The 26,614-nt window shown below is 41.5% G+C and overlaps 1 protein-coding gene across 5 annotated transcripts in view; it reads left to right on the forward strand.

Moving 5' to 3' along the window:
* The window catches only part of usp22 (ubiquitin specific peptidase 22), a 67,545-nt gene that overhangs the window by 18,109 nt on the left and 22,822 nt on the right, over nucleotides 1-26,614 (forward strand). For 3 of the 5 annotated variants that reach the window (XM_088613263.1, XM_088613264.1, XM_088613266.1), the window contains 3 exons: nucleotides 14,151-14,283; nucleotides 23,472-23,585; nucleotides 25,181-25,282. In XM_088613263.1, coding sequence (XP_088469389.1) covers nucleotides 14,151-14,283; nucleotides 23,472-23,585; nucleotides 25,181-25,282 — 349 coding nt within the window. Of the gene's footprint in view, nucleotides 1-10,297; nucleotides 10,463-13,077; nucleotides 13,152-14,150; nucleotides 14,284-23,471; nucleotides 23,586-25,180; nucleotides 25,283-26,614 lie in introns of those variants that run through there. The other 2 variants (XM_088613265.1, XM_088613267.1) reach the window with 2 other exon arrangements.

Below are 26,614 nucleotides of genomic sequence, written 5' to 3' on the forward strand. Positions count from 1 at the left end.
CAGTTTACAGTTGAGATCTTAAAGAGATGTTTACATGAAACACTAAATCCACAGCATTCTGGCAGAGATGAGTACGCTGGCTTGCTCTGTAGGAGTAAAAGCACAGTTTTTTATATCTTGCAGTCTTCAAATGAGCAGGATCAGTGCTGTGTTTTAAGTAGGTTCAAATAAAATGAATTTAGTTGACTTTTCAGAGTATTCTTAGACATTGATCAAAAAACATATGGTGGTCAGTAAGGTTTTGTGTTTAAAAAAAAAATTCATAAAATATTGGGTTTAACACAAAACCTTACTGTTGGTGAATTAAATACAGTTTTTTATGCCCATTCGTGTGTTATCGAGTTATATTATTATGGTGTAATATGAAGCACCTTTGAAGCAATTGTTTAACAGTGGCATTTTGCAGAATAATAGAGTGCCTTATTTCTTAGATTAAATGCATATGTTTCTAAAGACTAAGCGTGAACATGAATTCTTCATCTCTGGCTGTCTCTGAGGGCATTTACTGAAGTCTGGCCTAGCTGCTCTCTGTGTGGCATGAAGTAGTGACCTGTAAAGTAAGTTCCCACTGGGGAAGTGAGGAAGGCATGTGCTGTGTTTTTTTATATATTTGACTATCTTCACAGACAAGGTCACAAAGCAGGATTTGGAGGAAACGGTGTGACTTTAAATATTAAAAGTGACTTTAGGTGGCTTTCGAGAGACTTTATGGAGCTGAAGATCTGACAACTGGAAGGTCAGGGCACTATGGCAAAAACTCCAGTGTCTGTGCATTCACATTTATCCTGACATTGGTGCCTCAGAAATGGGGCTAGTGCACTGTATAACCCTTATAGCCCTACTTTGTCTTGACTGTTTTGTTTCTAAAGCTTTATTAGAGCTTTCAGTTCCACTTTTAATCGTACAGCTAAAGTGGCGTCACTGATTATGGATTGAATTCCTTTTGCTTTTATTTATTATTTTGTTTGCTCTTATTTTATTTGTTGCTTTTATTTCAGTGGTCGAATGAATGTGAAGCTTGAATACTATTGTTTCACTTATAAGAGAAAATAAAGCATTTATACTATATTTTAGGTCTACGTTTGCTCACAGATGCTTAGGTTTTTAATGGCACACCTTTAATTTTGAGGTGTGACTAGAAATAAAATGGTCCAATTAATGTAATAATTAATTCAGTTAGGATGGGGGAAAAAATAAACATCCCCAAGGGGCTAGAGTTAAAGACTCTATCTGATTCAAAGTGATTTATTTAGGCTAAAGTGGTGTTTCCAGTCTTGCTGCTGGAGAGGTGGGGTAATTTGCATTACAGAGCACTGCAGGACTTCTTACCTTCCTGGATCTTGAACCTTTACAAGAAAAGTTCAGGAAATGTACATGTATGATGACCTTTCTCTAAAACCAAAGCCTTATGGCTTAGAGAGCACCGTGTAATGCAGAACTGTGTAGTCAGTCACTGTGCTACAGGCCTACATTACAAGTTCATCAGGCTTTTCTTTTTTCAGAGAATAGTCAGGTGTGATGATGCCTGGATGTTTAGAGAGTGCACATTACAGTAATACCAATCAATATGACCTTTTACAAAAAGCAATCGTGTTTTTTGTGACTTTGATATCCATCAGCTCTGAATTTGAATCTTATATGTATAGATTTGCAAAGCCCAGTCTCACTGATAGGGAGAAATAAAGATTTGGTTTAATAATGTATAAATGAAAATCTAGAAGTTCAGAGCTCCTGTATGACTCACTGAGTAAAAGGACTTCACATTAACACAGGGAGAATTTTATAGACCTAAATGGTTTTAGACTGGGTGTTGTCATTGGCTTAGCTGACTGGGACATCGGCTAAGATTTGGGTTCTGGAACAAGCTATTCGGTCTTGTTGTCAAAGCCCATACCCGTTATTTAATAAAATTGTCTATTTTGATTAGCTACTAAAAACCAAAGAGATTAGATGGGCCGAATGACCTTTTTTTCTGATGTCTCTGTGCCTAAAGTAGCTTACTTAGCCTTGGCTTGCTGTCCAGCAGTGACCCTTGGTACCAGTGGGGCACCAGTGAGCTTGAAGGGCTTCAGTGAGAACTGCTCCTGTCTTCTGTATAACACCGATCCCCTTGTGCAGGCACACTGGGGGGAGCAATATAGAGAGTGTTGGATGGCTCGGACATCCACATTTTGGAGAAAATAACTCCCCCAGCAGGTGTGAAAGATGCTGCAGTGATCCTACAAGCAATGGAGAATTACACGATGGGAGCGTCAGAACGAAATATGGATTCCAAAACTGCAGAAGACGAAGATGATGCTATGAAACAAAACCCCAGCATCGGCATCGCTCTGTCCCAGTTCATTTCTTACAGTGAGAATCTTTTGATTTTGTTAGGTCTTAGGATTGTCGAAAAGAGTTCTTAATGCTGCAGACTTTACAACACTTACCATGAGGAAATGGCTTGAGTTTTTCTCAAAATCTTTTCAGTTTTACCTAAATTAACATATAATAACATTAAATAGGATTGGTCATCCTTCTTAAATTAACCGATTTTACTTTGGCGACTGCTGACTGGCGAGTGAAAATACTGAAGTAGTACTCGAATTGAAAATATTAGCAGTCAGTCTTTATCTAATATAGTTTTTCTTTATGTACTTGTAGACAATGCAATTATTGACAATCAACCATTCTGCACGTGATAATAGCATAATACAGTTTTGAGTGCTTTTCAAGAAGCCCAAAACGGCGTACTGCAACATGCACAGTAAATAGAAGTAAAAAAAAAAACAGCACCGCAAATAAATTCCATAATACGAAATCATGGATAATAAAATGTAATGAAAAGAGAGGTCTTTAAGTGAGGTTTAGAAGTGTTGTGGAATGATATAACTGTAGAATATCTAGTGGCTTTGAGCCTTGTGTTCCACAAACACGATTCTGCACATGAGAAGCCTGCCATTGTGTGGGGCCTGTTCTTTGGTGGAATAAGAAGGCCTAAATCAAATGAACTTAGATTAAGGGCTGGACTCTGCAGTACATCCTTGTGATAACCCAACCATTACGATGGAGCAGATCATTCATTGATTTATACGGGAACAGAAGAATCTGAATGACATTTTGAGATTATTTTATGCAAGTCGTTTATATTAACATTTTGTGCACATACAGTTTTTGCATCATGATCGTAAAAGACATCTCGACAACAGCAGGTTAGTCTTGCATCCCAGTGGTTAAATTTGTGTCCAGTCTGTTATTATTTTTTCGGTGTTGCAAATCCATCAATTAATTTCATTGTTCTTCTGCACATGAATCTATAAATGTTCGTTTTAAAATTGTGTAGTCATTTTTCTCCACACAAGAAGCCAGTCTGTTCTAGGTGTGAAGTTATAACTTCAGACAGATGCAGTCCCTGCTGTGGCGCAATGAAGAGGCCAGTTGTGTCTAGGCAAATGTTAGAGAGGGATAACTAATACATTCAAGTCTTCATTTATCTCTTGTCCGGTGTGTCTGTATAGTTTGAACCCCACGAGGCTGCAGCGCTGGCAGTGTCCAACAATGTAATTACCGATCTCGCTGGAAATGGCAGCACAAGTTGTTTCCCTTTAATTAGGCCATTGCTTCTTGTTTGGTTGCCCTGTAACCTCGGAGTGCACCCAGGAAAACTGTTGCTCTTGCGGGGCCCACTAGAGTATCTGCACTAAAATGACAAGAAATGATTAAAATGACAAAAAAAAATCCACCTATCATGACATTGATGTTAATGCAGTGTCTTATTTTTCATTTCTCCTTGCAGGCGTCCATACTCCTAGGCCTACATTTGTAGAAATATTTGCATATAGAAATGAGCAAGATCTGTCTGTACAGGTTAAGGGAGGTGACTGTTTTTTGCTAACCAGTGATTGAATCCGCTCAACTGAAATTACTGTGATGTTTTATATATGAGGATGCTTATACAACCCTGTTTTGCTCTGATAATCAAATCATTAGTCACGCAGGCCAACATCATGCTGAATTTAGTGCCCTGGAGTTATGTTTGAGGGGGAAAGACAATTAAAACTGGAAACGAGGAATAATTTATTTAGGTCTGTGGCCATGGATGTAAAATCACAACGTGAGTCATTCCTTATGTAAGTTTTATTTGCCCTGCTGCAGCTCCGTGACTTCTCAATCATTGCCTTCACAGAGGTGTTTGAAGTGTACTGAAAGACTGAAAGATAATATCAAAAGCATCCTAATACCATCAGATCCCCCCCCCCCCACACACACACACACACACAAAAATCTAAATGTTTTACTAAGGAACAAAAATCCTTTCCATGTTGTAGTAATATATGATTTCTTGTGATGAAATGACGTTTGTTTGCTGCTAAAATTGATATTTTAATTGAGGATGGGTGTCCCTGAATCTACTTTTTCAGCAGCCTTTTGAGTATTACCGTGTCCTGCACATCCATAAACCCCTTCTTCCTTAAGTGCAAACCCATGTTAATGCATTCCGGATGAACTCCGGTCACAATTCCCGATTTGACAGGCGCTGGTTTGCCGTGTAAGTGCCTTTCCTGAGGCTTATTTGACATGTAAATTGAGGAAGCCTCATATAGACTCGTGCCTTGGGGGGAAAAAAGACCTTAGCCATGAAGTGGGCATTATAGGCATTTTTTCTGCTAAAACTTCAAAAATTTCAATGATAATGTTCACTTTTATTTAACGGTGAAGTATGTAGTGCTGACGTACTGATTTGCTTTTGTACAGCATTTGAATTGAATGTCACTGTGATGCCGAAGAATTTCAAATTCGGGTGGCAGGGGTGAGCATTGCAGCCTCGCAGCGCAGTGGCCCTGGGTTCAGTTCCTGCAGATCTGTCTGTGTGGAGTTCGTTTGTTTCCTCCAGGTTTCCATGAGTTTCCTCCCACAGTCCGAAGTCGGACTGGTAGGTGAATTGGCTTTTGGTGAAACCGTGGTGCGAGTGTGTGCGCCTGTCTGTTCTTGTGTTTGTGAGGGCCCTGTGATGGACTGGCGTCCCATCCTGGATGTTCCCCGCCTGGCACCCGTTGGTTGCCGGGCTCCCCCGCAGCTCTGAAGTGGGTGGATGGATGGAATTTCAAATGATTTTGCACGTGTCAGGCGCCACCATGAATGCACCCACCTGTGTCGCGCGCTTCCCGATTCGGCAGGTCAGGCGGAGCCGTGAGAAATTACTTCTGAACGTGGATTTCCTTAAAATACAATTCAGGCACGCAAGTCGCAGTGTAAGGTGCCAGAACGTGCGATTGCCTTGGCAACAAGTAGACGCTGCCCTGCATCATGTAGGAAGAAGAAAGTTGTTCAAGCTAAAAAAATCAGGAAGAAAATAGACGAAATAAAGTTCCTGTGGATTACGTTCTTTATTACTAACCACATCACGTGCTTGTGCCTGATCAATATATTACCTAATAGCATTGAGTGCTGACACAGGAGAAAGGGGAAAGAAGTGCAATAGATTTTCCACTGGGTCCCGGAGATAGAATCCTACTGCAGTATTGGCAGTAGCTCTTGTTTTTCGTCGAAGCAGGCTGCAGCAGTGGTGCATTGCAGAAAGCCCAAATAAGATGAAACCTGCTTTCATCGCGAGCTGAGCTGGAAAAGGGTTACACGGGATCTGCAGAAGGTGGCATTGTGATGGCTGGAGGAAATCGGCTAGCGGCTGGCCGGATCACATGCCTCGCCTACAGCCCCTCTCTCTGTGCAGCGCTTGCTGCTCAGACAATTGTGATAGCCTCCCGTTGTACTGTGTTAAACGCCTTTTAGCAGAGTGGCCAGAAGTGCTGTGCAAAGCTCTCGTCTTGCCTTCTCATCCAGAAGAGTGGTTAATTTCTAGCTCGAAGGTGTGACTAATTGAAAACAATGCGGAGGAATTCTCCAAATTCTCAAATTCATTGAAAGCAATGTCGGTGTGGGGTGCCTGAAGAAACAGCATCTGAGCAAATGCTTATCAGTCGTGTTCTTTTAGGAATCGGAACTGCCAAGGAAGCATGATATTGTACATAAGGGAGCCAAACGCTTCTGACTTCTTCTTCTCTTTGTTTCCGTGGTTTTGAGATCTGCCTGCAGTAGACCAGTGCTCAGAACTGGTGTGGTACATTCTGACCCTGAAGAGAGAATTCCCTCCCTGATGACATTTCTCTTGGATTTTTTTCCTAGAAGCCAGTTAACCTACCAGTATGTCCTTGGACAAGCATGGAGAGAATATATGAACTCCATAAGAATAACACCCTAAGTGCTTTGAGGCAGCAATGCTGTAGCAATGATCTCCATCATGCCACCCAGATAAATATATATATACTTTTCTGCATCTTTTGACTTATTTTAACTACTGCAATCAACACAGTCAATGGGAATTACCCCTGTGCCTTTTTTATCATAAAGATACATGCTCTTTATTTCATGGGTTGTAAAATTACTGTGTACAATTCCTTAAAACACGAAACACAGATGCCCATTGTAAGCAACTGACCTACCCCTATAGGCCGCCATTGACATTCCTCAATTTTAAACATAACTTTTTTACTGTTTTATTATTTGTGCATTTCCCTGTTATTGCGGAAAGCCTGGGGTTTCTGGTTTTACAGAGAAAATTTCCCAGTTGAAGATTTTCTGTCAAGTCCGAAGTCTGTTAAACCGAGGGTTTTCTGTAATTCAGGATGTCGGGACCTTCTGCCACTTAATTTTTCACCCAAGAAAGTTCCTCACTTTAACTCAAAGCTGAGAGTACATTTTCTTTCAGGGAGCAATGTCGATAATTTTCACCTTAAGTAGAACCGAAAACTGTGAAAAGACCATTGCTGATGATTTAAACCAGGTTAGTAGACTTCAAATTCTCATTTGCAGTTTGACCAGGAGTGTTACCCAGTTGTATATCATGGCATGTAATGGAGTAATACTGAGTGATAATTTTCATCAGTATTCTACCTGGGATTTGAACCCATATTCCTCCGCTTCAGAGCCTTAACCACTATTCTGTTCTTCCAGTGGTCACCTTTTGTGTTTTTCTTGGACGAAATTTGTCAGTACAGTCTGAAACCATAGCTGCACAACCAAATGAAGTTATAATACTCAGAGTTTCATGAGGATTTTGCTCTCGATAAATCATTTTTCAATCCCACTGCATCTTTCGGCAGTGTGGGAGTCTGTGCCTAGAATGGTGCGTTCTGTTCTCATTTCTGTGAAAGTACAGTGTTTTTTTTTTATTTTTTATTTCAGAGATGATTAGTGCGAGAACAGTCCTGCTACTCCTGCTGCATTTTTCGCTCTCCCAGACTCTCCTGCTAGGTTTAGCACTTGGCATGTAGTTATAGCCCAGAGGGAGCCAGTGCACTTGTTAACTAACACTCAGAGTAATCGCTTTCAACTCCTGGCCATTTCAGTGCTGCACACTGGGGCTCCTCAGAATTCTCCTGCTGTAATGTATTTGGGTGAAGGATTTTTCTCATGGTCGGCTTCTTAATTATTAGACCTGTCGCTGTCTAATTCCCAGAAATAAGAGCTGACTGGGGTAGAGGTCCTGTAATGGAATGGTCCTGTGCATTTCCATGGTGAAGAGACTGATTATTATTTAAAATTGTACTCAGTTTATTCCAGTAATAACATCCATTTTGGATTTCAGTTCTAGAAATACAGACGGACAGTGTTTTGAGGGCACAGAGTGAAAGTTCTTTCTTTAAATTGTAGGTGTGCGTATCACTGATGTTTCCCTTTCAGGGAAGATTATTGCTACTATGAGAACTAAATGTCAGTCAACCTATTTGGGAGAAAAAAGTGAAATTGCATCATGCCTTCATATGATTTAACTCTCCAGACATGGCGATATCTGCGAAGAAACCAAACTGCCACTGATTTCACCACTGCCAGTGCATTTGTACTCTAGCTTGCTGAATCTCAGCAGACACACCCCTCTTCCCAAAGTACAAACTTCTTTTTATAATCCTGCAGCTCGCCATATGTTGCAATACTTCCTGATTTTTCAGACTGACGATGTTGTGTGAGAGTTGTGCCTAAGCATTTCACTAGTCATAGTTTTCAACTCCCTCCCTTGTGGATTTTGAAGCATATAAGAGTGTGGCCAGACATTTCAAAAATATTGTGGAAAGAATAAAATACTGTGAAGTATTGTGTGTAGCCAAGTGTATCCAGTCAGGATTGGCATTTTACTGATTAGGCTCTTAGGAATACGTGACTTGTTGTATAGGTTGATGCATGTGGTTTATATAGTCACATTTAATGGTGCAGGAACTTTAGAAAAGTGAAATCCACTCTTGTCAATTTTTTGAATGCCTTTGGCTGCCTGCAAAGTGGCCAGATGTATGCAGTTCTTTCAACGTTATTGATTGTGGTTTCAGACATCCTTTTGTAAAGTTTGCTTTGCAGCACTTTCAAAAAGTTTCAGAGCTCACTTTCGCACTTGGTAAGATACAAGTTTCTTTTTTTAAAAAAAAAAGTGTTGCATGAGTTTTTCGGTATCGGAGACTACACAAAGCAGGTGTTTTAACTTGTCCTGTTCCGTATCCTCTCTGTGTGTTAGGCTTTTATTTCATTCAGTACTTTCAGCTCCATCGTTTTTTTACCCAGATTGAAGACAAGGTGAAGAGCAGGAGTCCGATTAATTAGATGTGATGTGATGTCTGCACAGTGATCATGTTTGGCTGCTACAGCACACACAGCTGTGGGAAGTTCGCAGAAGTGGGCCTAATGACCTCCTCTCATTTGTAACATTTCTTATATTCCGGTCTGAGTCATGCCAGCACGACAAACGCCCATTCCTCATTTGTATAGTGTGTATTTTCAGATAAAGGTATGGAATCATCAGGCTTTAATCAGCTCATTTTACTGCTCCAATCCCTGTGCTGCATTAGGGAAATGAGGACCAATATATGCACACCTGTGGGACACCCACATCTCATTACGATTTACTGGTTGTCACTGTCAGCTCTGCAATGCTCTTAGAGGGTAAATGCTCACTGCAGGATAAATGCTCAATGTGTCCCAATCCTATAAAATACAGGCATCCACCTTTTACCAGGTTGATTGCTGTATGGTCATGTGAGGTACCCTTGCCCAAGCCATCCAGTCCCTGCAGAGCCCAAACAATTGTGCTTGGTGAATCTCAGGCTTGGGACTCATAACTGCAAGGGTGCCGGGTTCAAATCCCAGGTGAGACACTGGTGTTGTACCCATCAGTATGGTACTTCACTCAGATTGTATCTGTAAAATCGCCTGTATAAATGGGTACCAATGTAAGTTGCTTTGGATAAATTTATTATCTACTCTAGATCAAAACAGAGAGTGATAACATAGCCCAATCCACTCCATTACTGCTTCAACTAATTTGGCTTGGCTTTGAGAGGTGAATGTGGGCTTTATTTTTTTTTTACTTTACTAATGCTCTGCTCTGCTTGTTTAATTGTAGTACAGTTGACAATACCTATGCCATTAAGGGCAAGATCAAGGACATTTTTAATGAAGATCTTTGTACTACAGTATGAATGAATTTTTTTGTGGCCTAGACTTATTGAAATGAATATTTTAATTCCCCACTCGAAAAACACTAAGGGGGAAAAAGGTTGCAGTTCACTGCAGCAAACACTCCAAATGGTTTCTTTCTGTTCTTTGGTCTTGAATATTTTAAGAGGAGCCCCAGGTGCTAATGGGGACTCTGTAGTCAACTGCTTTCAAGAACTGAACATAACGTGATATTTTAACCAACAGGACATGCGGAATAAGATTTGAAACAAAGAGGCTCAGAGTAAGATTTCATATAATAGGAGAAGATTTCATATAATATGCTTTTGTGTCATACTGTCCTCTTTTTTTTTTGCTATGAAGTGTTTTTCTTATTTCTTTGAGATAGTAACCCCACACACACACACATTTTATTTTGGGATCCCAAAAGGCACGTGGGCAGGAGTAAGCAAGCATAACATTTTAGTTTTACCCTTTGTCCTAACAAGTCAGGATTGTGACACAGAAAAGGCAAGACCTCGGAAGCCTGCAGCACAGCGCTGACATCTTGCTATACTGTACATTTAATTGGGCATGCGTTCTAGCTGTGAACATATCTGAGGAAAACCCTCAAAAGGCATATAATATGGCAGGAGCACAGATTCTACGTAGTGTGTATGGGAATGTAAAGAGCCCCATGGCTCTTTGAGAACTGATTATTCAGACAAGAATGGCAAAGCAATTGTGCTTGGAATCTTCAGCTGCTTCCAGATCTCAGTGACTCACAATAGCTTGCTTGCCTTCATAGACTTTGATCATTGCAGGCTGCAGTGTTTTCTTCTGTCTTGCTTGCTGCAGATGTTGTGCTTTGTGATGATGTTTACTGTGGAAAAGGAGCTCTGCAATGAATATTATTAGGACTGATCTTAGGGGGGAAAAAAGGCCTATTTTTTATCCTATTGGCATATCATGTACGTGGAAGGACAAGGTTTATCAGCTTCTGGTTGTAAGTCACAGCGATCTTTGACTTATTTAGTATTAGAATGAATCTTGGTGGCTGTTGAAATCGTACAAGACGTTTTCCAGACATCATCTTGATTTAAAAACCTAATATTTTATACTTTTTGATAGGACTAATTTTCTTTGGAAAATAAAAGAAATCATATTACACGCAACGCATATGATGCGTAAAAAGCTAAAAAAACAAATGTCTTTAATTTTCTTAATAGATTTTTTGCAGAAAGGTATGTGTTTTTTACAATTATCCTTCTGGTTCTAAAACCCTCAGATAATGGTTATTGCTTTAATAGCCTTAATGTTGATGTGCTGCACACCAGCATTTGATTTATAGCTCCTGGTATAGAAGTATTTTTGGATATCCTTCTTTCTCTTCCATAAACCTGCTCTGCAGATTACAACATAACCAATACAGTTTTAAAGTACATTTCTCCTATTGTTGCCTTCTATCAGAATATGTTCGGTAGTGTACAAAAAATGGGCCGACTCGTGTCAAGTCACCCAATAGGGCGTTGGGCCGCCATGTGCAGCCAGTGCCACAGTGCCTACCAGTGTCTGGAATTCAGCATCAGGTAGGATTTGGGATCGCTCTTTCATTAACAAATTCCATCTTAGGTGTCATTCCAGAATGTCTCAAATACTCAATCGCGGTCAGATCCGGTGAGTGAGATATATGGATAATATCGGTGTCATGCTCATCACCCAGAGGTTTGATCACATGTGCTTGGTGGATGGGTCATTGCCATCCTGGAAGACAACCCTCCTGGCAGGAAATAAAAGCCACAACATGGGGTGGCGATGACCACTAGGTACCATTAAGGAGTGATGAGCATTTATCAGGGCGTTTCCATTTTCTGTCCACTACCTGTAGGCCTAAAACGCTGAATGAAGACGAAAGATTCTCCTCTCTCGTCACTTTTACAGGCTGTCACCAGAATCAACCAGAACTTGGCTCTTGATGTGTAGTTAGCCAGCCCATATTGCTCATTTAAGGCTTAGTCAGCCATGTGTCTGCAGCTTTCACCCACTTCTTAATCTGAATGTCCATCAGAGAAGAAAAACAACAACAATTTTTTGTGATGGAGACATTTGTTATGCACCAAAGGATTTTCCTTTTTCTTTTGCACTGGGCATTTTTGGTTTTTCTGACTGGGCCTTATTGCTTTTCTTATGTTAGACACCAACTGGGACTGTAAGCTGGAGATTGTTTTTGTTTCTCTGAAGCCGAAGTGCTTCAGCTCCCTTTTCTGCTCCTAGTCTCAAAAGAAAAAAATACATTCCTTAAGAAGAATGTCAGCTTTACGTTGACCCTAGACTTCCTTCAGGCTCAGTGAAGTCGACGCCAAGTCCCTTTTCGATGCATAAACCAATCAATCTGATGCTTTTTCTCTCCTTGCACACAGAAAAAGGTTACTTTCACAGTATTATGCAAACCATTTCTGGGAAAACGAAATGAAGTGCTGTACACAGAATGTTACTTGTGGTGCCCTGTACTCAATCTGAAACTGTTTCTACTGTTTCTGCTTCAGTGCTATTGGGCTGATATGATTAGTATCTGAGGTTAACAGTGTGGCTGAGTTTTGGAACTCTGCATTCATTGTGGCAGCTCTGGGCTAGCACATTTTAAGGCGAGCTTAAAAATTAATTTATGAGATCCAGATTTGCGAGTTTGTCTTTGGATTGTCCATAGTAGCCTAATAGATACGTTGCTCAAGAACTGAGATGGGTGGGTAATCATTTTTCTCGGTGGTTTGTGGTTTGTTATCTTTGATTTTTGACTTTTCCTTGTTTTGCCTGCTCTTTGTACATGACTTTCAAGTACATTTAGAGTAATTTGTTCAAATAAATTAGTAATCTCAAGTGAGACTCTTAAGTCTATTTCTCAGACGTTCTGATGGCTTGGGTTTTAAATGTAGGAGTGCTCCGTGCAGTCTGATGGACAGGAAAAGCTGTGCTGTGTGCTCCATTCAAAGAGAATGCTCGAAAATTTGGTCACACATTAGGGACTGTAATATTACACTTTCTAAATAGACATGCCAGCTGTTAATGCATTTCTAATACAGTTGCTCTTTGGATTTATTCATACTACCGATGAAAGAGGAACATCTTGGAAAGATTTATGGATTGGAAAATGTGTCCTTCTGAATAAAAATTTGTGTTGTGATCTAAATAGCATTGTACAGTAAAATAGTCATATTTGTCATAACTGAAGTCCAGAAAACACAAGGTTCACATTTATTCACTGCCCTGTAGTTAGTATTGTGTCAAACCTCTTTTGGCAGAAATCACACTGGCAAGATGTCTCCTGTAGTGTGCTATGAGTGCGTGCAGCTAACCATTTCTTTGTTGATGTGGATGTTTCTCATCTCATCCAGGGTTCCCGGGCCTGTAGATGCAACACAACCCCCAAAACATGGCAAACCCCATCGCCACATTTCAGTGCGCTTGAGTGTTTTCTCCACATGAGCTGCTTCTTTTTTTATACCAGGCATCAAGATGATAATAAGCATGTCCCCAAAGCTGAATTTCTGTTGAGTCTGACTAAAGATGTATTTAGCCCTTATAAGAGGCTTCGTCCATGTGGGCAGCATTGCATACACAGAAGATGATAGTTTGTGTTAAAGATCTCCAACTGCTGGCCTTTGGATTTGTGGTTGCTTGCCTCGCAACCACTGGTGGTAAGATAACTCTTCCTAGCAGGGTGACCACTATACCAGAAGCTTTAAATGTCTTAATAATGGACACTGTCGGGGCAGGTGTTAGGTTCGTCTTACTATGGATTTTATTAGCCAAGCTCAATTTATGGAGGTCGCATTTACCTGCAGTCTTTGAAGAACTCTCTGACCGTAGCTGCAATGAGGCTGCTACGACTGATTGTGTTCTGTGTGTTGGCTCATTTGTAAACCCCAGGGAAATGGGCAAACTTTAGCGGTCTCTGTGTGGTCTTGGAGGCTTCCAATTCACTTCAAAAAGAACACAGTGTTATTGTAGATTTGTTTTTGTTGAATTTTATTTCAAAGATGTTTGACTTGTGTTTTCTATCATTCAGTTATTGACTTGTATGACTTTGCTCTGTGCAGTACTATTATTATAATATAATATTTTAGCCTTGTTTTACGCAAGGTACATTATACAATCCATAACCCTTTTTTGACATACTATATGATGTTTTGTGTTTCTGTTAAGTTGGGAGGGGAGGTGAGGGGGGGTGGGAGTGTACTTGGAGAGCAATTTAGATGAATCAAGCTACTTTCTGCAACTTCTGGTTATATCTGTGGTTCAGACTATGCTCAGGATGAGGGATTTGTTTCTAATGTGCAGTTAGTCTACAGTAAAAGCTGGGTCTTGTTACAACCCCTAATCTAAAATGTTGCTGAAATTCCGCTTGCCTTTTTAAAGTTTTCTTTAGCGACATCTTTATTGATTTGCAGTGGATCATTAAGCTACAAACCAAGGCTGCCAGGAGATTAGCTTTCTTTGCCCTCTGCCAGAAGTGTTTAGAGAATGGGGTCCTGCACAGTTCTTGTTTCAGCCAACAGGTGTATGAATGATATGAAATGCCACAGGGACAGTGGCGTCCCTTGCAATTATTTTTGGTTGACTGACCGAAACACTGATGCATCTCAAACCTCTTGTCTCTTGTTTTTTTTTTTCTCCCCTCTCTCATCTTTCAACAGGCCAAATCTTGCATCTGTCACATGTGTGGCGCCCACCTCAACAGACTCCATTCCTGCCTCTACTGTGTCTTCTTCGGCTGCTTCACAAAGAAACACATTCACGAACATGCAAAAAACAAGCGTCACAACCTAGGTAAGAATCTAACTGCACATATCATTCACCCTTTTTCACACGTGATTCGTCGTAAGTCATTCCCAAATAATCAAGACGCCTTACTGTGGTGTTGCATTACTCTGTAGCAAAGTCAAGTATCCAGTAGTAGAGAAGGAAAACCCAGGACTTCTAACAGACATTCTGAGTTTTGCTGATGCGGTTTCACCTTGTGACCTGCAGCACTCACCTTAATTAGTCCTTTTAAGATATTCAATTACAGGTTCCCTTTTAATCTATGACAACATTGTTACCACTTTCTAGCCTGACCCGATCAAATCTCGCGAGCTAAGAAAGGCTGGGCCTGGTCAGTCCTGAGATAGGAGACTTCCAAGGAAGATGAGGCTGCAGCTGAAACTGGAGCAGTAGATGGCTCTCTTCATTCTGGAAAATCATTTCCAAAACTGCCCCCCAGCACCTCAGATTGGTGACGAGGCAAACTGCACCGGAGGAGGTGCCATTCGTCAGATGAGATGTTAAACCATGGTGCCAAGTGCTTGGTCATTGAAGATCCTGTTGCACTAAGTGGAGAGTAAGGGTGTTTACCATTGTGTTCTGGTTAATTTCCTCTCTGGGTTAGCATAGTGTAGCTTCCCTAATTCAACTGGTGAAGCAGTTTTTTACTTCTTCACTGGATCTGCTGAAGTGCTTTGAGAGCCTTTGTGTTAGAGGGTGCTAGGTTTCATATTGTTAATTAGAAGCCATGCTGCAGAATCCCCTGATGTATTCCAGTTTAATTGTATAGACAAGGTATGGAGGAAATGGACTTTCTGCAAAGGCGGAGCAACAATTAATGCTTGATTGGCAAAGTGAAGAAATCAAGAAGAGTCAATCCCCTCGATCCATATGTTTCATATTGATTCAATAAACTGATCAAACTGAACCCGTAATCAATGGAGTGTAATCAATACCCTGTCTATGCAGAGTCAAGACAGGGATGGGCACTCTTTTCAGGTTTTTCCAGCCCATTTTCATATTAGAATTTGATGCTGCATGAAAAAGGCTGCATCATCAAGGCATATTTAAACCTGTAAAATAGTTCCTTGTAACACTATCCTAAATCCCAGAGCTCTAGATGGATCCAGGCAACAGACTCCAGGGAAGTGTGTGAAAACCTTAATTACAAAATGGCACTTGAAGGCTAGAGAACATTACAAAAGTTAAACCAGAGCTTTGAGATGAGAGGAGACATGGATGATATTGAAGGCACTAATGCAGATACCCGCCGTTTGTTGATTCATAAGTGACAGTGGATCACTCCACTAATATTAAAATGCTTGATTTTAAGTGCTGCAGCACAAATTTAGAATGTGCATCGTTAAGTACTTTGCACCCTGTTGATAGGATGATTTCAAAGAACTAAAAGCATCGCTGCTCCACAAATTCCACACGATGGGATTCTTTGAAATGAACAGCCAAAAAAGGTATCTTACCTGAAGCCAGTGTTTAATATTTAACTGGCACTGAAAACGTAATATCTTATTGAATATCTCCTTACAAAGTGCCCTTTGTGATAGAGGCAGAACTCTCCTTTCTATCCAGCAGGTGGCAACCTGCATCCCCATTCATGTGAGGGCTTTTGCATACTCAGCCCATGAATACTGGCTACAGGACCATGCTGGTACATAATATAACAGTCACACTGAAATCCTTGTTTCTAGTCATAAAATTATAAAACCCATTTTTCAAAACCATTTTTAGAGTTTTAACAAACCCCGCCATGAATGGCATTTCACATTTGCAGCTCATGTCCTTATATATGGAAATCTGCTTATACGCAGATCCTTACATTAGTAACGTTAATTAATTTCAAGGCGAGGTTTAATGTGTTAGTACAGTTGCTATTTAGTATTCTTTCAGTTTTCATTTGTGATTTTTATTCCAATTAACAGTAGCTATATCAGGTTTTCTTATTGGACCGTGTTTACATGAACCTTCTTGCCTCAGCACACCATAGAAAGTGCAGTTTTTGAAGACAGCGTCTTCATCTCTCACTTGCAGCTATGTTGCTGTTGATGAATCACGGTGATAAATTCTCCAGGAATTAAGCTCTGTTTTCATTTTGAAATCCTCTCCCCGTACAAGCACACTGCCCCCACAGTCAAGGAGCAAAAGAGGTTCTGTGTTTTTACAAAAAGCTCTTTCGATGAAGAGCCTTTCAGACTTCCATACCAAATAATGTACAACAAGATTAAAGGTTATAATTATCTCCTATACTTAATCAGGTAGGCAGAATATAAAGGAGGAACCAACATAAGAGGCATAACTGTGTAATTGTATTCCTCAGGACAATAATTGCCTCTTCAAAGTATGGAAGAGGTGTGTGCAGGCATACGTTGGGAAGGAAGCACGCATTTCATGTGTTGTGTTCCAGAGAGATTGTTATTAAACCCTCAATCTTCCCTGGGCCTCATGTCGTTTTTAGCTCAGGATACGCTGTGAAATCTGCAGTGCGCAAACACGTGGACGATCTCGGCGTTTAGTTAAAACACCTGCTGAAAAATGGCGTGCTGAAACATTTTTTCGGGAAGATGCAAAGGTTAGCATAAGATTATTTTTTTTTTACCGTACCTAAATCTGATCACCTTTGTTTATGTGTTTGCCAACAGATTTAGAATAACCTTCAACTTAAATTGGAAAATTCCACTGTAATTAGCAAAGCATTTAATTGAGGCATCTGTTGAAGATGATTAAAAATAATGCAGTTATTAAATTTAGTTCTGTATCCTGTATTTAAATATATTTAATGGAGACATAGAATTATCTGTGTTATCATACTTAGTGCTATAATAAGTAGATTGTTGTAGAGGGACAGCAGTATATCAGAGCAGTAGTCAATTGTACACTTCACTTAGCATGGTTGTGTGTACAAATTGTGTGATTGAGGGTATGCAATAAACATACTAAATCAGGATCCCAAATTGAATGCATGTAGACTTAAATTGGTAATAAAATCCCTTGGGTGGTTCCCTGACATGTCTGTAACATGGGTTACTCACACTTTTTCAACAGAAAAGTGTGAGATGATATTGCAAAGTTGCCGTGTGCACACAAAAGCAAGCCGAGTCTAAAGTGTAAAACCGACCCTGGTGGAGACACACTGACTCCAAGCTGTTCATCCGTGGCAGGAACCTGTCTTTACACATGTAACTATCTGTAACTTGACAATTTTATAATGCAACCCATACAGAGTTTTTACGTAAAGTTGGATTTATGTAAGTAGTGCTTAACCAAGGGAGAGTTATGCATGGTAAATCTGGGTAATCCTCACTAGTGGGAGACAGGAAAAGTGTTACAACCTAAGAGTTGAATCCCTCCTTGGTGGTAAACTTTCATACATCTGTCCCGTCTATACTTGATTTCCCAATCAGCGGTTGCTCATTTGTTTCTAGAGGAAACGTAGTGCCACAATATGATCAGGATTAAGTCACATAAACTTGGAAACGTGCCATCCATCTTTTTAATAAAGTTTCCAGGTGTCATTTAGAACGAGCGGTTCCAGAAAATCCCGTTTGATTAAAATAAGAGAACTAAGAGAGAACGCCCGTTTATTCTGGGACCGGGAAAAATGGAGACGTTAACACGAACCATCTGATTCCCGGAGTTTCGAGTTAAGCATGAGCTATGATCCTCGGGACGAGCAGATGAGTAGCCGGAGGGTCAGATTATTTGTGTCTGCCCATTTTGGCACCTTCACCCGACGAGGCATGGAGCCAGGGCCGATCAAGATGCCATTTCTGCCAGGCAAGCTGCTACACTTTGTTATTCCTTCACCCAGGGAATCCCTGAGCTTTGATGGGTGTGTTCACTGTGCTGGCTGTGGTTTAGGGAAGCGCTACGTGACTATAACTAGCATTAAGACGTCAGGTTAAGCATTTTTGTAACTGCGCAATTTTATGTTTAATGCTCATATCAAATCGGGCTTAGTTTCAGGCTCTAGTTGCAGTACTCCTCCCCACCAAGAGAGGAAACCGAGACGGAGACAGATCTCATAAGCTGTAGAAGTAAAGTGATTGGTTTCTGGGTGAACAGGAAGAGTGGACCGAATGTGCGCTGTGCAGTTCTAGTTGCGCGGTAGGGGGGTGCAGTCAGGCACAAGATGCTGAGGTACGAAGAAATCATTAGCTGCTAGGCAGAATACCTGATATGAATATTTACTGACTCTAATGTTAATACACAGGAAAAGGAAGTAGGCTACCTAGCAGACAGGTGCTTACTGAGGCTGTTTCACTGACCTGGATTAGCAGTAGTCCAAGACGTGCTTGGCTCAATTAATCTTCAAGCATTCAAATCGTTAATTAATTGCTCGTTTATTTTTTAATTATTAATTTGTTTAACACATTTCTGTCTAAAGGGACTTATAATGGAACCTGTTCACACAGCTGGGTATATTACTGGAACAATTCAGGTGAAGTACTTTGCTCAGGGCTAGAATCGCAGTGTCTCAAGTGGGACCTGAACCCCCAACCTTCAGTTACAGCACAGAGTAGATTTTCAACAGATGGCCCTTGAGTATTCTCTTCCTTCTTGTCCCGGCCTTATGTGGGCGAGGAGGAAAGGATAACCAACTCCTTTTTCTTTGCGGGCAAGTAAATAGGAGTTTTGTGCCCCACCCCCAGAAGTTCAATTAGCAAATGAACGCTTTGACGGTTAATTCACATGGAGACGGACCTCCTTGGTGTAGCTGGCTGTCTGACTTTCTTCCAGTTCTGTGATGCCAGAGTTCAGTTCAGGAGCAATTAATTCGATTATGAGCTTACAACGACACAAGGGTTTTAACAGGATGAAACTAGAGAAGTGAGAATAACCTATATTCGTTCAATAAACATTACAGCTCTTACTCTAGGTTAATTATTTTTTTTCTCTTTCTACGAAGATGTAATTACATTTACGTTTTTTTCTTGTTCCCATGGTTACTCCCAAGGCTTGTGATATTGAAGGTTTTTTTTTATCTGCTTATTAATCTGGCTTCAGCTTGTCATACAGCTTCTCAGCTATGTGGTCTTTGGGAACGCCAATTTAGGTAGTCATTTTGCTGGAAAACTAATATTCTGCTAGTGTAGGTAGATGAAATAAAGCAAGTGGCAGTCTAACTTTGGAAGAATTTAGGCCCAGACAATATGGTATTAGCACCCTCTATCTCCAACGGTGGTATTTGTTGTTGTTTTTTTTAAGTCTCCCAGTACAGGTTTGCAAGGGAGCCAGAACCTCTCTGGCAGAATCTCTACAAGGACTGGTGCGAGGCAGGGTACACTCAGGACAAGGTGCCAGTCCATCACATGGAACACACAGACACTTCCACACTCTTGCATAAGGCCAGTTGTCCCAGAAGCTAATGAACCTGTCAGTTTGTTTTTGGATTGTGGGAGGAAACATGGGCATGTGAAACATGTGAGCACGGACAGATCATACGAACTCAACGCAGAAAGCACAGCAGGTGTGGAATAATAACCCATCAGACGTATTCTGAATACCCACTCATCCTAGGAAGCCGCAGTTAAAATTTTCAGTGAATGAAGACAACCGAGAGTTTGAATTTATTAAAATTAGCTTTGTTTAGCATCCTTGATAAATCAGCACACTGTGTCAGTATGTACATCTGCAATTTTATGCCATAGGATGTGTCATGACTGGGAGATATTTTTTTGAGAAATGGTCGGCCTTTCTTTAAAAAGAAGCACAGGTGTCGGTTTTAACCACATGACTGGACATCAACACGAGCACCTCCCAGACTCCTCTTTGCGTAAAGAAGTGCCTCCTATTCTCCATTTTAAATACACTTCCAGGTAGTTTCCGATTTGTGTTCTTTGTCTCACCGTTGTTACGGTAGAAGTCCAATGGGCTCAGTGCGGATGAGGATTTGGAACATTTCTATCAGATCCCCTCTTAGTCTCCTCTGTTGCAGGCGCAAAGGGTTCGGATCTTAAACTTGTCAGTGTGATGATGCTCCAAGAGCACTGATGCCACAGAGAGTACATGTTCCAACATAATCTCAGCGTAGTAAATGTCATTTGAAATAATTCTGAAGTATGGACAACGGTAGATTTACAGAGACAGTAATGAAATCCCTTGATACTAATATGACAGGGGAGTTCCCTAAACTGCTGCCCTCATGAAGCATGAAGAAAAAATTGTCCTACTTATTGGAGCTAAAATAGTACTACTTTTATTCATGGCATAGAGCAGCATTCTGCATCTGGACAAGGGATATTATGTCTGAACTGTTGCAGAAAGATTAAGGTGTAATAAACAAGCCACATTTGAAAAAATCCTAAATAATTGAACTGGGTTTGATTTGAAAACACAACTTAAAGTATTTGTATTCGACTGGGCTGCACCCCCCCATCCGATGTAACAATCGCAGGCCAGCCAGCGAAACAGACGTGAGACGGAGCAGCACTGGCAGTCAGGAAACTGAAGGATGTGTCGGCTTTAGTCGAGGTTCTCTTGGCAAACGCGGGGTCTGGGGAGAACCCAGAGTCTGGGGAAACATGTCAATTTCACTTCTTCACTCCGTGACAAGAAACTCTCAGCAAACCAATGGGGTGGTATCTGGCTTCGCACTTGCACATTTTTTAAAGTTTGGTGAAAACTGGTCTCTGATCAGGATCGCTGCTATTTTTCTACTTTGCCTGTTTTGCTTCTGTTTGTTCTGTAGGAGGAGCAGGGGTCTCTAAACATGGCAGGCTTTCACTCTATTCCATTTGTTTCCCTATTGATAAGACGCTGCACGCAGTTTAAAATGATCAACACTGATGCCGCAGACAGTTTGAGGGGCACCCAAAAAGCCCAAAACCTCACAGACAAATGCCTTTAGCTCTTTTCTAAATGTTTAGCTTATTTTCTTTGTATGACAAAATCAGTGTTTCAGACAAGTCATCCTGACCCTCTTACGCCTGCGCACCAGTCTTTGAACATTATCCTAACTGGCATTTGGCAAACTGAAGGTGTAACTGGAGCCTTTCCAAGACCCTTAAAACAACAAAGCCTCTGCTTTGGTAATGTCCTCCTTTGCCTTTCATTTATGCAGAGATATAACAGACACATTGCAAAAACTACAACAGTGTTTATGGCTACAGAACCCTCAGTTAGAAGGACTGTAATATAGGATTGTGCATGTGAATATAACCTATACTGCAGTTTAGAATGACTTCTGTGCATACACTTGTCAGTAGACCTTTTGAAGTTTATTCATATAACTAGATTGTCTCACACTGGAAAAGATTGTTTTTCCACAAGAACGGCTGACCCCTTTGAATGACATGGACCATTGGGCTTCTGTAAATCTTGACATCTAGGCGATCCACACCCTGCTGTGCAAGCGCGCCACCTGGAGTCCGGCATCCTGCTGGTGCAAGCGGATTCTTCCTGTGCAAACACTGCAGGGCTCATGTGGAAAATGATTGTGGTTTTGGCTCGATCATCTTCCCAGTGGAAAGTATGCCTTGGTCCTCCGTTTGAGAAGCATTTAAATCGGTTTAGTTTTTTCAGTATCTCCAAACTTGCACTTTATAGAATAAAAAGCCTGTTCTCATTATCTTGTGCAAGGAGTGCTGGTTCATTTTTCTGAGGGAAATATTCATGACGATCTCTTTGCTGCTACAGCAAATCTGAAGCCTTTCCTCAGCGTTCAGGCAGTCCCCATCTGTCTTGGCTATACCCCAAACTTTCTGTAATCTCTGATAATCTGCGATATTTTGCATGGAGAATTTTGCAACGTCTTTCTGACTATCAATAGGTTGTCAAGGCAACAGCAAACAGGTACTGTAGCAGTGCTGGAATTGTTCATGCACAGCTATGAGCAGGAATAGCAGATTGAAGTGGGTAACATGGATGGCCTGGCTTCTCCTGTTGTGAAGTTCAGGACTGCTTGGAAAGAGGATTGTGTGAGGACGACGCAGTCCAGAGCAATGAGAATTTTTCCGACAGAAAAAGTGGAGGTGGAAAAGAGTCAAACACGGTCCTTCTGACACTGAATTTGAGATGTGAAAGGACTTTTTTTATTTTCAGTACTGCCGTGGTTACAAAGCAGTTCTGCACAAAAGCAGATGAAGTTGTTGGGAGGAGAATCTGAATGCCATCTTCTGTCGTGACATTTACCAGTTGCTGTGGGATGGAGAAATTTATTGGCAACCTTGACCAATAAAAAGAGATTTGATACTCCACTCGGAGATCCTAGAGCCCCAGTAAAGGCCTTGCAAAACCTGCAATTTATACTGTGTCTAATCAGATTAGAGACTGTGTATATGAGCTTCATAACATCCTTTTTAAAAGTTGAGTTAAATGCTTTAGCTTAGGTTCTTCTTTGGGAGGGATAAGCGAGTATCTTGTTGACCTTAAATAAGCGCATCTTTTTCTTAAGACATCAGTTGATGGTAGGTTATGTGCATCCTGTTCAGTCTACAAGAAAGTGATGCAAAAAGTTCAGAGAAGCCTGGCAGATGCATTTTGAAACATAAAAAGAAACGGAGTCCTCCACACACTAAGCGTAGGCTCAGAAGCTGTTCATGAAGGGGGATTAAATATGTGTTTGTTGGTTGAGCTCTAGGGAAAGGACCTTGTGAGTCTGAGCCTTGGTCATGTGTCCGGGCAGCAGTGCGCACCAGCAGGGTAGGGATGAGATCAGCCGGCCTGGGCTTTTGTAAGTCTTGCGTCTAAAAAAGGGGACTTTCCTGACCTGATGGGCGCCTGCGGACTTTCCACGCCACCGGCGAGAGACGTGCCGCTCCCCCTCCAGTCGGCGCTACCGCGGGCGCGTCGGGCAGAGGATGGCACTGCAGGTGGGCGTGTCAGAGGAGCACATCCGCGCATCTTGTGCGCCGCCAAGTACGCTACTGGGGTCTCTGCCAAATAGCCAAGTGGACTTCCACATTTTTGTAAAGAGAAATTTCAAAATTGCGTCAGAGCCTCCGTCATGCCAGAAACCAAAATACTTGTTTGAACAGCAGTGTTTGGCAAGGTTAAATGCCATGATATCTTTACCCAGGCCAAATGGCCTATTCCACAGTAGCTGGATTGGACAGGTGCTTGCCCACAGTAGAACATATCTTTTTCGGATGGACCTCCGTTCAGAATTGTAAAGTAGTTTTTCGCGGTTCGGCATTTTGGGTGCCCTTCCTCGAAGAAATTCAGGCTAACTAATCATAGTGTTTTCTTTTTCTTTCTTACAGCAATTGACCTATTATACGGTGGTATATATTGTTTTATGTGTCAAGACTACATATATGATAAAGACATGGAACAGATTGCCAAAGAAGAACAAAGAAAGGCCTGGAAATTACAAGGTATGTGGCTTTTTCGGACAGAGTTGTACTGGAAAGGTAAATTGTAAGCATCAGTTTTATATAACATGAATTGGAATACTTCTTCCCCATCCTTGCCTTAATGCTTAAGATTCTGTTCCAGCTTTAATTATTGCATTTAATGTGACTGTGTGGTGTTGGCCCTTCTTAACATTGTTTTAAGTTTCAGTGAAGTGTACTTGTTAATATTAATGACTTGTTTGCAGCAAAGGTGTCACTTGCTTTAGCTTGAATAGGCACACACTTAAACGTTGCATGGTAGAAGTCTCTTTGAATGACACTACAAAAGAAATTCCTTCGCTGTTTTTTTCATTTAAAAAGCCAGAATGTCTGAATGTTACTTGGGGGGCTTAACACCAATAGAAAAAAAAATGCCACGTTTAAAACTAAGTTGAATTGGACAACAAGCAAAGCCAGGCAAAATGTCGATTATTTTAGATCTAATGGTTCCGTTTAAATTCTTTTTTCTGAACCCATGAGCCTTAAGCCACCATTGTTAATGCATGTATTAAACACAGCCATGAATAAATAAATGTGTATTCCTTCAACCACAGCTAAAATTAATTCAAAGTTTCAAGTCCACCCCCCCCCCCCCCCCCCATCATTTATATATCATAGCTATGAAATTCAGTTGATTAAAATGTGTGAGAAGAGCAGTCTCCAATTAGTATTACTACAGCAGGATAGATTTAATGACCAAGTTCTCCTCAAAAGGCAGTTTGTGTGTTAGAAATTGTTTCAAATGCTCATTCAAATTCCAGTAGTGCTCCAGTTGCATGGGATCTTGGGACAGCTCTGCAGGCCTGATAGGTGATCACAGGTTCACCAGCCAATGAAGGCGTCCATTTGGAGAGTGGAGGCGTTTCTATAACCCAGACGTTACTGGGCCACGTGACCGAAATTCCTCCAGGGATGTTGAATAATTTACACTTACCAGCTGGGTTTGCTTGATTTGTAATAGTAATAATCCCCTGGCGGTGGCTGACTAGGCATCTGCGAGTTTATTAGTGCCCAGTGTGCAAGTGATGCTTTTGCTGGGCGGTTGGCTCTTTGGGTTTAAGCCCTGCTCGGGCTGGGGGAATTGGATGGCCTCGCAGTGCATTTTCAGGACTGCATATATTATGTGGATCTGCTAGGATGAGCAGAGCTGATTCGCTATTGATGAACCCAAAGTGGGACTTGTAGTACAAAACCCATATCTCCATAAATCATGCCGTTTGAGGCGATTAATCTTCTCGACAAACTCTTAAAGGAAATCAGAACCCAAGGGTATTGTTATCCTTTGTTGCATATTTTTTGCAAAGGGGATATTCACACAGTTAGAATATTTGCCCGGATCAGATTTTTGCGGATTATCTTCCAGCCACATGGGCAGAACTGAGGGATGGATGTGCAGGCGGGACGAAACTTTCTGCAGACTCCTTCTTGAGCTGCAGTCCATCATCATCTCCGTAGGATTTTAAAAAAAAAACCCCGGAACCTGTTTTAACTTGAGCATCATCCGGATGCATCTCTACCGTTTTCATCTGCATGTGGTCTCTTTTCTTTTCTCTTGCCAATTGTCTTTCGACTGTCAGGTGTGGGCGAGAAGTACTCAACGTGGGAACCAACCAAGAGGGAGCTGGAATTACTACGGCATAACCCCAAACGTCGGAAAATAACTACAAACTGCACCATCGGTGAGACCGGTCTTCCGGCTGCAGCCAAACGACGTTCACTCGTCCGTTCCGTGTCCCACAGCTGGTATTATAACTGCTCACCAGGGAGAGGAGGAAATGGGAGCCATAATGGAAGTTCAGCAGAGTTTTACAAACTCGGAAGTGTTTCTTTGCCAGGTTCTGTGGGAGTAAATCTGTTGTGTTGATACCTGCTAAATGAGGTTCTCGTTTTTTCGCATCTGTGAAAGATGTCAAGTCTTTCCTGCCATCATTGATATATCACGCCTGTGAAATGCAGTGGATAAGAATGTTTGAGAAGAACAGTCTCCAAATTACTGTTACTAGCAGGACAGATTTTAATGAGTAAGTTCTTCTCTTTTGTTTTTGGTTGTTTTTTGAAATGTTGTTTCGGACGCTCATTCAAAATTCCAGTAGTGCAGGAATTCTGGGACAGCTCTGCAGGCCTGATAGGGGGGGGATCACGGGTTCATCAGCCAATGAAGTACTTCTGCTCAGGCTGCCCTCTGGGGCGGCAGTCTTGTTTTCTCTTTTTTTTTTTGCAGTCCACACCTTTTCCAGTAGATCGTTTTTTATTATGATTTCGGAAATGTCTGCAATCAAGGACTTAAGAGCAGGGGAATCTGCCGACTTGAATTAATAATTAGCCGTCAGGCAGGTTTCGCCACTTAGATACCAGCAGAAAAGTCAATTCTACACCTTACAGTTTTTGGAGAATGCACAAACCTTAGGCTATGCAGCCAAACGTGTTGAAAAGAGAGAGAATTGAGCAAATCTGACACAGAAGGCACTGCTGTGCTTTGCGCTTGCTGCCCTGGCACAGCTCCCCTTCCTCTTCTGCGCCTGTGAGACAGGAGGAATCGTGTGTTCTGTCACTCTCCTGCCTGTGGTTGTGAACCGTCAAGCTTGTGCGTCGCTGAGGTGGGCTTCATTTTGCGAAGGAGGCTCCTCCCGCACAGGTCCCTGACACTTGCGCTCCCGTTGTGCTAAAAATATCCTCTCCCACAGACCCACCCGCCCACCACCACCACCACTGCCGCCACCACCTCCCTTCCCCTGCACTGAGTCATCGGAGTTGTGCTACAAAATCAATGAGCCACCCGAGTTAAAATGTCTCAGTCATCTTGAGTGTTGCCGCCTCCCCCCCGTCGCATGTGGCTGTCTCAGACCCTGGCTGCCATCGATCATGTAATAATCCTGGGCCCCAGCAAATCTCATTTAAACTAACAAGAAGATAAATGATAGATGCAGCACTCCAGGATTGTTTACAGTGTATTAACATCAGCTGACCGACCTTACTGATTTCACGATTACAGAGAAGGCTTAAATACCATG

Source organism: Lepisosteus platostomus, chromosome 19 (assembly GCF_059453375.1).
Source record: "Lepisosteus platostomus isolate fLepPlt1 chromosome 19, fLepPlt1.hap1, whole genome shotgun sequence".
NCBI classification, from domain to species: Eukaryota; Metazoa; Chordata; class Actinopteri; order Semionotiformes; family Lepisosteidae; genus Lepisosteus; species Lepisosteus platostomus.